A 10,530-nucleotide genomic window follows, 5' to 3' on the forward strand; every position below is an offset into this window, starting at 1 on the left:
CCGCGTCCGATCACTATTTTGAGGCATTTAGAATGACTTTCCAACAACTGCCAAGTTCGATATGACTTATATGTGTGTCCCCGCAGAAGCTCCGCCTCGCCACCGTATCACCCTTGTAGAACGGGACACAGTCCACGTCCCATAATCTTTTCTTGCCCCCTTTTTCATCTAGCCATACGGCAATCGATCTTTTTCTTTCTTTTCGTCAACCTTTTCATTCTTCAAATCGTTTTATCTTTACTATTAACAATCACCAAATTCTGTGTGTGTGTCCGGTGTTCCCTTATCACCTAGCCTAGAGAAGTCAATAATGGACCAAAAGTTCCCAAATTTTCACAGATAACCCGAAATAGCAGCGAGATGATGCCCGCATATTTTATTTTCCGAAACTTCGTTTCTGACGTCTTCTGGAGACGTTCTTCCATTTCTAGAGTGCAAATTTTGAGAAAAATATTGAAGAAATATTTACGCCATCCCCGTCTAACCGCGCAAATTTTTTTCTTATCCACGCTATTTCTGATAGTGAGAAAACGGTGTTTTTTCGAAGTATTATTTCAGTCTGGGGTTTGAAGATTTGAAAGAGAGAAGAAATTCTGAAACAGTGAGAAAAAAAGAGAATGCATGGCAAAATAAGAGTGGCTCTTCTGAATTACTCAAAATTTCAGGGTTTCAAACTTCGGATATATAAATTTCAGAGACTTCATTCACCAAATTTACAAAAAATTAGTATTTCCGTTTTTCTAACTTTTACGGTTTCCAAATTTCGAGTTTCTAAGTTTTCGAAGTTTAGAAATTTCTAATTCTTAAATCTAAATTTTTGAATTTCCGAAGTTCCAAAAACTTTTTGACGAGACTGTGTTTTTTTTTTGAAAAGTTGAACTTCTGAATTTCGAATTTTCACATGTTCTCAAATGCTTGAATTTCTGAACTCAGAGAGCCGTGGCCTAGAAACAAAAAAAAACCAAAACTCAAAAAAACACACTAATTTGATATTTTCCTTGCATAATTATGAGCATTATGAGCGGGAGATGTCCAGTCGTTTTGGAATTTCTCTATTTCTAGGTCTCTGAATTTCTATTTTTCCGAACAACTACCGATTTTTGAGGCAGAAGTTCCCAAATTTCTGATTAACAGAAATAAGAATTGAAAATTCAGAAATCCGGAAATCTTGAAGTTCGAGAATTGGGTACTTGGAAAGCAAGACTCTTGATAATTCAGAAATCAGTGAATTTGAAAATTTGAAAATTTGAAATATAGGAAATTTAGAAAATCTATATTGGGGTACTTCCGAGTTCGAACTTTCTCAATTTCTAAACTATCGAAATGCCATACATCGAGCAGAGCCATCATCGCGAGCAGAGCCGTCTTAGGTCGGCCCGGAATTTAGTAAGTATGAGAAATTCTGATTTTTTAAGTTCCTGAAAATTGGAAACACTAAATACAAAAATTTCAGACACACAGGTTTTCGGAAAGTTGAAACACTTTCTAGATTTCAGAGTTAAAACTTTCGTACTTCCGATTTTCAAAATTTACTAATCTCTGATTTTCCGAATGTCTTACTTTTCCAATTTCCGGACTAATTCCGAAATGTTTAACTTCGAAATTACCGAAATTCTGAATTTACTATCTCGAATTCCGGAAACACTGAAATTAAAAATTGTCTGATATAATTACGGGCAATGTAAGTGAGAGCCAGGATATGCAGCCCCGGAGGGACGCAATAACTGAAAATTTTCGAAATTCGGAACGGGTAACCAGGAACTTCAGTGATCCTGAATTTTAGATATCCAAGAAATTGAAATTTAAAAAAAACCAGGAATTCACATACTCCATATTATGACCTTAAGAAATTCCGTCTTCAGTAGTTTGGAAATTTTGAAAATTTGGAAAACCAAATATTAAAAAATTTTGATTACTTCGAAAATTCGGAAATTTGAAATATCGGAAATTCAATTGTAAGATACAGTAAGCGGAATCCAGGAGGTTGAGCCCCCGACAGGGGGCGTAAACCGACTGGTATTTTATTAGACGAAAACTCGAATCCATCAGAAAATGACCTGAAATTTGTTTTCCAAAATGTAAAAGTTTTATACGGTTATTTGAATATCAAACATACAAAACTGAAAAATGTTAAATTTTTGGGAGGCTTAGAACAGTTGGAATGTGATATGTTTTGGGAAAAAATAAACTCTGGAATTTATTTAATTTTGAAATTCCAGATGAAGGAACAAATCTGAATATGGAATATAATTCTGAAATGACAACTATTGGAATGACCAATTTCAGCAGTACGAATTGCGACATTTCCATTATTTTGAACGAAATACTTGAGAAAATGGAACTTAATAATTTGAAGGTTTCCATTTGATTTGGAAAAAAAACACCTTTTTAAAATGTTTTCAGAATTTCTACATTACGAATTCCAATAATTATTTTCTACCCGTAATCTCAATAAGGGATCATTCCTCGAATTTTTGTATCACATTGGAAGAGATGACTAATTTTCTGACCGGCGTTTTTTTAGAATTCGGAACTTTTCGTGAACAGTATTGTAAGATTAGTACTTCAACTAACGAAACTTTTGGAGAAAAAGTTTGTGAAGTTAGAAATTTCACATTATCTAATTTTGATGAATCTTGTAAACGATTAGTTGGAAATATAATAATCAAAGATGGAGATGAGCAATATGTGAACAAATTAGAGAACGTTACTTGGATTTTTGGAACTGTCAAAATTTATAGTACTGATTTGACGAGTATTGATTTTTTCGACAGCCTAGAATATGTGACTAATGGTCCAGATGGTTAGAAAGAATTACGAAAAAAACTTTAATTTTAAAACTTACCAGATCTTCTTGGAAATGAGACTGGAATCAAAGTTGTGAGTAATAGAAATTTAACGAATGCGGTTTTTCCTAATTTAAAGGTAAGAAAGTCCCAGAAAAATTTTCACAAATGTGCTTAACTGTTTGAAAGTCGGAGAAGTTTTCTGAAAAAATTTCCAATTCAATTTTTTCAAAAATTTTTTTGAGAAATCTAAACATTCCAGAAAGTCAGATATGGTTTTGTATTTCGAGAAAATCATAAAAAATTTGTGGTGGACCCGAGTGTATGTCTTGGTATCCCGAATGGCCTGAATATCACAGAGTATAGAAAGACAACAATTGATGGGAGAAATTGTGGTAATTAAAATCATATAACAGTTTTTATACCTTAACATTTTTATTTTCAGAGGATTTTTTGAATTACGCGTCAGCACGAGACAATGCTTCAGAATCAAGAAGATTTGAGTTTCAAGGAATCGACTGGGTTTTAATTTTGATAATTTTTTATTTTTGAAAAAAATTTTGCTGTGAAAAAAGTTAGTAATGTTATCGTTGACAATTATTACTATTTATATCATATTTTATTGATTGACCGATTGAAATTTTCTCCTCCTCTTTTGTAACTCTGAATCAAAAAAACATTTATTTCTGTACTCTAATGATTCATTATTTTGTATTAACCAAATTTGAAATTGCTTCATCTATTTCACTTCCTACAGTATTTTTTCAAGAATATTAATTTTGATTTTAACATCTTACATCAGAAAATATCAAGTTTTTATCACCTGGTTCTCAATTTATTTCCCTCCTGTTCTTAACTTCGACCAAACTTTTTACAAGGCTTAGCAAACTTAATAAACAAAAAAAACTTAAAAAACGAAATAAAAATGTTTCAATATCTCGTATTGAATCTTGTTATTGTTCAGTTTCCGCAGATTCCCAACTCGAGTTTTTCAAATCCAAATGTAATTTAAATTGCACATTTGAATATGACAATTTAGACTCTGAAAATTTTAAATCATTCCCGTCAAATTGCTCAACCGTTTGCGCTTATATTTTATTAGACGAAAACTCGAATTTATCTGATAATGATCTGAAATTCGTTTTTTAAAATGTAAAAGTTTTATACGGTTATTTGAATATCAAACATACAAAACTGAAAAATGTTAAATTTTTGGGAGGCTTAGAACAGTTGGAATGTGGTATGCTTTGGAAAAAAATAATTATTTTAATTTCGAAATTTCAGATGAAGGAACACATCTATGAATTGAGTGTAATTCTGATATGGCATTTATTGGAATGACCAATTTAAGCACTACGAATTGCGATATTTCTATTAGCCATAACGAAAATCTGGATAGATTCGATATTCCACATTTGAAGGACTCCACTTTTTTCGAAAAAAGTTTTAATATAATTTTTAAAAGAAATTTCTATATTACAAACTCCAATAATCGTATTCTACCCAAAATCACAACAACGGATTTTCCCCGAATTTTTGTGTCACAATAGAAGAAATGACTAATTTTCTGATCAGTGGATTTTTAGAATTTGTACTTTATGCGCCCTAAAATCACGTATGGTCTGAACATTACAGAATTTAGAGTTTCAAGAATTGATGGGAGAAGATGTGGTAATTAAAATTGTGAAAAATTTTCAGACCAAACTGTTTTTTTCGTTTCAGAGAGTTTTATAAGTTTCGCGCCAACTCTTTCAAAAATTTATTTAAACTTCAACTCAATTTTCACAAATATTAAAAGCTGGTCATAAAATTCAATTATTCGCAAATTCCGCCGCTTGAAATCCATCATAATATTTCCGAACTCGGGTAAAATTTAGTTGTTGCTCCGAGAAATGTGGATTTTTGAAGAATAAGTAGCCAGCCAGAAATAATAAAAAAGCCAGAGAACATAGAAGAAAACGTATCATGTTCTCAGGAAATATGAAAGTTGAAAGATGTACAGTTTTTATATTGAGCAAATATGCAAATTATTACGATTTCAAAAAACTGAGTGGGAGAAAGTTGACCTCATGAAATAGCCTTTGTTCTCCCCCATTGTTATCTTCCTCTTTAATACCGGTTGTCTCCTTTTCTGTGTCATATTGTTTATTCCTCTGTTGCCTGTTTATTCCTCTGTTGTGTCATATTGTTTATTCCTCTGTTGCCTGTCCTCACATGTCATGCCCTCTAAATTTTGTACCTACTTTTTATATAAACAATTAGGATTTCACAACCAGGCAATGCATTTTTATGTGTTTTCAGAATACTCCAATTTAAAGATTTCAATACAGTTACAGGGTGGCGTGCAACTACCCGGACGCAAAAAAGGGTATAACTTTATACATAAGTATCTCGGAAGCCCGAAAATTGATATTATAGCAATAAAATTTTACGTTTGATTTGAAGCTACAAAAATTTTTAGCGCGAATTCTCAAGTCTAGGTTTTGTTAAGATTGTCGAACGATTAAAGGCGTAATATGTCTTGTACGCGGTTGAGGTTTTATTGAGATGAAGCTGGTTTCATTAGTGATTCCGGTCTCATTACTGATTCCGGTCTCTTTACTGATTCCGGTCTCATTAGTGATTCCGGTCTCATTACTGATTCCGGTCACACTACTGATTCCTCTCTCAAATTCTCAACTCATATCAACAAAATCACATCATTAGCTCTTTGCTGTTCCAAACAACTTTTAAAGTCCTTTAGGTCTAAGTCTCCAGATTTCTACATTCATCTTTTCAAATGTTATGTTATCCCGATTATTGAGTATTGTTCTATAGTTCATTCCCCTCCACCTTCTTCTCGCCTTGCTCTAAAACTAGAATCTCCCTTAAGATTTTTCTCTAAGTGTATTTTCCAGCGTTGTAATATCTAGTACAGTTCCTATTCTGATCGTCTCTCTATCCTCAATATGTTCTCCATTCGACATCGTAGGCTAAAAGCTCAACTAATTCTTCTCTATAAATTCTTAAATGGCTCCGCCTACTTTCCTAACCTAAGTGCACATGTCAAATACTCCTCCTCCCCTCGTCGCCCTATGAACTTAATTAATGTTCAGCCCTACTCCTCTGACTATTTTTCTTCAATTGTTCCCCTGTGGAACGCCATCACTTCCCAAGTTACCCGATTTCTCCTACCTTCCGAGTTTGAATCCTTAATTTCTTCTAGTATTACTCGTTATTGATATATTTGCTCCCCTAATTTCTCTTCTTCTACCGGTTACATTTTTCCTGTGTCAAATATCTAAATTATCCCGTTTCCCCTCCCTTACTCAGATCGGCCTCGTGAGGGGCATTTTCTGAGTCTTTAATGTCTTGCCCTCTAATGTTTTTTTACACCTGATCAATAAACAAATTACAAATTACAATCACCTTTGACAAGCGATAACTCAGCTGAAAGTTGATCAAATAGTTTGAAACTTGGCTAGTTTACTGATAAATAATTTGAATTTTCACACTCTTAATTGACTCGAACTTTATGTTAGTACAACTTTGAGGCCTGGTGATCATGCGCCACCCTGTAAGCAATTTGTTTGAAAATAATCAAATCCACAGTAGTGTAATAAAAACAAAACTTGATGGAATTTCCAAGATACTCGAAGAAAAATTATTCTCATCAATTGATTTCACTACATCATCTGAAAACATTAAATTTTCAAAATTTTGCTTTTGAAAGAGGAAATTTTCGAAAAAAAGGAAAAAAACCCTAAAATCTAAAAATTAGTTCAAAACTCACCACAATATTTATCTCCGATTCTCGCTTCATACAGAATTGTTTCATTCAAAATGTCACGATGGGGAAGACAAATTTGCGGTTGATTTTTTAAATTTCGCATCAATTCATCATTTTTATCTTCAAACCTGATCCATTCTCTTTGATATGCTCGAACTCTCTGGAAAATTTCAAACAGTTGAAAAAAAAATGAAATTAAAAAAAAAAGCTCACCTTCAATTTAGGCAATTGAAAATTTGTTAGGTTAAAATTCGCAACAAGTCTGATGGCTGGTTTTTGTTCTGGAAAGATATCAGTCTCAAAAAGTTGAAAAAATTAATTCTCACTTCTCAAAGAAGCCACATATTCCAAATTTGGTAGTTCTATTGTTGTTAAATTAGTTTGATAAATTTCCAAAGTTCCAAAAAGATATTTTACACTTTGAATTTTATACAAAAAATCTTGATTCTTATTCGTTAAAGTAACATTTCCAAGCAGTGTCGTACAATTTGAATCTAGCTCTTGCATTGTAAAATTCTCTTTAAATTCACAGATTGTGTCCTGGCCGGGAGACGTTGGGAAATTGAAAACAGAGCAATAATTTATTGGTAAAGTGCTCATAAATAAGCTTGGCTCTTTTATAAAATTTTCCATTTCCATGTGGTCAATACAAAATTCTGAGGGCATATCGTAAATTTGCATATCGATGTATTGAACGATTGATTTATTTTGTGGATGGAAATTCTGAATTTTTAAGGAATCAAAACTGATTTTGAAGACCTAGAAAACTTACTCTCAGATTTGGAAGATTTAACCCAGTCATTTTGGGATTCTGGTAAACCATAAATTGACAAGCACATCTTGTAAGATGCAGCATTCCTATTTCAGTCATTTCAAAATTATTTTCGAAAATAAAACTATCTGATTTATCGCATTCAATTTCCTCAATGCCTCCCAAAAATGAACCAGTTGTGAAATTCGTTTGAGAAACTTTTAAGCTTCCAAAAATCTTTTTCACATGTTTAAACGAAAATATCAGAGAACCCTCTGGAAATGATGTGTTTTGATCAATGATAATATCTGCACAAATAGTTGTGCAATCCAGAAAAATTGGAATCAAGTCTTTTGCAAGTTTGTGAAACGGGGGATTTGGAAAAATGCATTTCGGGTCTGAAAAAACAATTTTTTTATAAAAAAACAAAATTCTGGAAAAGTTCACCACAATTCGCTTTAAAGTAATCGGAAGGTTTTTCAAAATTTTCGGATGTTTTTCCGATTAAATTTGAGCTGAAAAACAGGATGACGAGACAAAAATGAAATCCGGAAAACATTGGAAAACTATTTATGAGGTGTACAAAGGAGCAAAATCAAAAAGGCGATTTTGGCAGAAAAGTTTTTAATCAAATGTGTCAGAAATAATTATAACTCTGGTCCAAACTATTGTAATCTAATCAAGAATTGTAATCTTGTAATACAAAAAAAAAATTCAGGATTTTTGGATTTTTAGCATTTTTAAAATTTTCCAGGCTCTTCGAATTTCCGATTTTTTATAATTTTTGCATTTTTAAAATTTTAGAACTTCTATTATTTTGTCGATGTTTTCTATTACTTTTTCATTTTTCCATGTTTTTTTTCCAAATTTCCATTTTTGCTTTTTAGTTTACAGTAATGCAATTTCATTCAAGTTTAAAAAAATGCCATATTAATTCGTAAAAAAAAAAGAAAATATGAATATTATACTGATCCGAATGATCCCGAAATTTGAGCCCCCTGAATTTTGTTGATCTGAAATTTTTAAAAATTTGAAAAAAAATTGATTACAAAAATTTTTCACGACAAATTTTCCCATCAATTTCTGAGACGAATTGATTTTCGCCATTATAATTTGTGAGAGTTTTACAGAATTGATCTTGTTCTATCACAAAATCTGTCAATTTTTCATTATTCCCTTGAATCTGGAGCCATCTTTTTTGGTTCGTTTGGACTCTCTGAAAAGGTAATTTATTGTAATCTTCGAAATTCGAAAAAAAAAAACGGGAAACCTTCAAATTCGGAATCGAAATCTCTACTAGCTTCCGATTACCGACAATTTCTATTGCGTTGGAATCTGAAATTTAGTTTTAAAAAATATTACAGTAATCCCCCAAAACTCACTGTCCAAAGAAACAACATACTCTAAGCTATTCAAAACATGAAATTTCGTCATGTTTGTATTTTCGATTTTCAAATTTCCAAAAATCCATTTTACAGTATTCAAAGCATCAGATATCAACTGATTTTCCGAATTCACCACGATTGATCCTGACATAATTTCACATCGAAAATAAATATTGGAACTTTCGATTTCACACACATCAGCACAATATTTTCCGGGCTGTTTACAAAAATGTCCAGTGAAATTTTTCAGAAATAAATTCTCATTCATCATGAAATGCTGCATTTCTTGGAATGTTATACAAAAGTTTGAGGAGACATTTGAAATCGACATTTCAACTTGGGAAATATTTCCAGAGGAATGAGTAAAGTTCTGAAAATTATGAAATTTCAGATGAATACAGTACCGATCAATATGATAGCCAAGCTCCAGACTCCTAAAAATCGTCAAGATGGTTCAAAATCAGCTGAAAAAATGCTGTTTTTTTAAATAAAGTTTCAAGAACAGGCTCGTCGAGACAAAATGAAAAAAAAATGAATGGACAAGTCGAGCAAAAATGGGAGCTTTCGCAATCGGACCTTTTAAAACCGGATGTTTCACAACTGACCATTTCGCAACAAACTATTTCGAAACCAACTTTCTAACGGTTGCTGTACAAAACTTCCGGGTCTGAAATGTCCGGTTGCAAAACCTTTTCGAAATGTTACGAAGCCCTTAAAAACCATTACCTTCAGAAGTGGAAAGTTCAATTTTTCAAGCTTGGGGGCCAGCGAAACTTCAAAATCACAAACGCAACGAATTAAACTTTTCATCCCAATTTCTTTCATATTCTGATTGTTTTCAAATTTGAAGAACCCTCCGGAATCTGAGAAAAAACAACAAAGCTATTTTTCCTCAACAACTTTGAAAAAAATCACCACATTCTATAACAGCCAAGCTGGCCAGAAAACTTGCACTTTCAAAATTGGTGTTGACAAACTTCAGACTTCCGAATAGCTCTTTCAAATTTTGAAACATAGGAAGCAATTCGATTTCTGACAAGTTCGAATTATCATTAAATTCCAAATTTGCACAAATTCTACTACAATTCGATGGAAAATTTTTGATAGACTCTGAAGTTATGACTACTGTTTTAGCGAATACACATCCTTCATCTGCAATTGAATATTTCTAAAAAAAAGTGCAGATTTGTTCTGCATACCGCATTGAGAACCAAAAAATCCGTTCTCTGAAATTGCTAAATTCAAAGATAACAGAAAAATATAAAATTTCATTTTATAGAAAAAGAAGTATTTGAGCTAGAAAAGATTGTTCCGGAAGAAAAAAATTCAATCAGGTGAAACTTGATAATAGTGACGCATGTTTTATAATCAAAAATTCAAAAATCAATTATATTTTCAATCAGGAAAAAATCAACAGCTGTTTTAAAAAAACTACGGTACTTTCTTATAAAAAAATGAAACATCACATTTCAAATCAGAAACCAGCGAATTTCAAGACGTCTTAAAATCGGTCGTAACTTCCGGAAATTAGAACGTCTACCAGCTTCATGTTATTAGAAATGTCATAGCCGTCAACTTCGTCAATATGTATCTCGGTTCCCGTGAAAGATACAAAACTTGTTCACAATTAGTAAATCCACCAACAAGGTAATTATGAAAAATTAATTCACCCAGGCCCAGGCCCCCAGGCCCAGGCCCCCAGGCCCAGGCCCCCAGGCCCAGGCCCCCAGGCCCAGGCCCCCAGGCCCAGGCCCCCAGGCCCAGGCCCCCAGGCCCAGGCCCCCAGGCCCAGGCCCCCAGGCCCAGGCCCAGGCCCCAAAGCCCAGGCCCCCAGGCCCA

General features: G+C 33.1%; 3 protein-coding genes across 3 annotated transcripts in view; 2 read left to right on the top strand and 1 right to left on the bottom strand.

The window, feature by feature from the left end:
• Positions 1-145, top strand: part of CBG06477 — a gene marked incomplete at both ends in the record, with an annotated part of 4,079 nt that extends 3,934 nt beyond the window's left edge. The window contains one exon of the mRNA XM_002647363.1: positions 32-145. Coding sequence (XP_002647409.1) covers positions 32-145 — 114 coding nt within the window. The remainder of the gene's footprint in view (positions 1-31) is intronic.
• A 1,178-nt stretch (positions 146-1,323) lies between these two features.
• CBG06478 lies at positions 1,324-6,007 on the top strand (the record flags this gene model as incomplete). Its single annotated transcript, XM_002647364.1, has 7 exons — positions 1,324-1,390; positions 2,220-2,356; positions 2,404-2,803; positions 2,849-2,925; positions 3,049-3,181; positions 3,232-3,308; positions 5,882-6,007. 7 exons carry the CDS (start codon positions 1,324-1,326, stop codon positions 6,005-6,007), a joined length of 1,017 nt encoding a protein of 338 aa, XP_002647410.1.
• A 358-nt stretch (positions 6,008-6,365) lies between these two features.
• Positions 6,366-10,530, bottom strand: part of CBG06480 — a gene marked incomplete at both ends in the record, with an annotated part of 7,600 nt that continues 3,435 nt past the window's right edge. Inside the window, 10 exons of the mRNA XM_045237172.1 lie at positions 6,366-6,460; positions 6,559-6,715; positions 6,769-6,836; positions 6,882-7,278; positions 7,328-7,704; positions 8,369-8,522; positions 8,577-8,641; positions 8,689-9,061; positions 9,418-9,554; positions 9,607-9,843. Coding sequence (XP_045093222.1) covers positions 6,366-6,460; positions 6,559-6,715; positions 6,769-6,836; positions 6,882-7,278; positions 7,328-7,704; positions 8,369-8,522; positions 8,577-8,641; positions 8,689-9,061; positions 9,418-9,554; positions 9,607-9,843 — 2,060 coding nt within the window. The remainder of the gene's footprint in view (positions 6,461-6,558; positions 6,716-6,768; positions 6,837-6,881; positions 7,279-7,327; positions 7,705-8,368; positions 8,523-8,576; positions 8,642-8,688; positions 9,062-9,417; positions 9,555-9,606; positions 9,844-10,530) is intronic.

This window comes from Caenorhabditis briggsae, assembly GCF_000004555.2.
Source record: "Caenorhabditis briggsae complete genome, chrV, whole genome shotgun sequence".
Taxonomy (NCBI): domain Eukaryota; kingdom Metazoa; phylum Nematoda; class Chromadorea; order Rhabditida; family Rhabditidae; genus Caenorhabditis; species Caenorhabditis briggsae.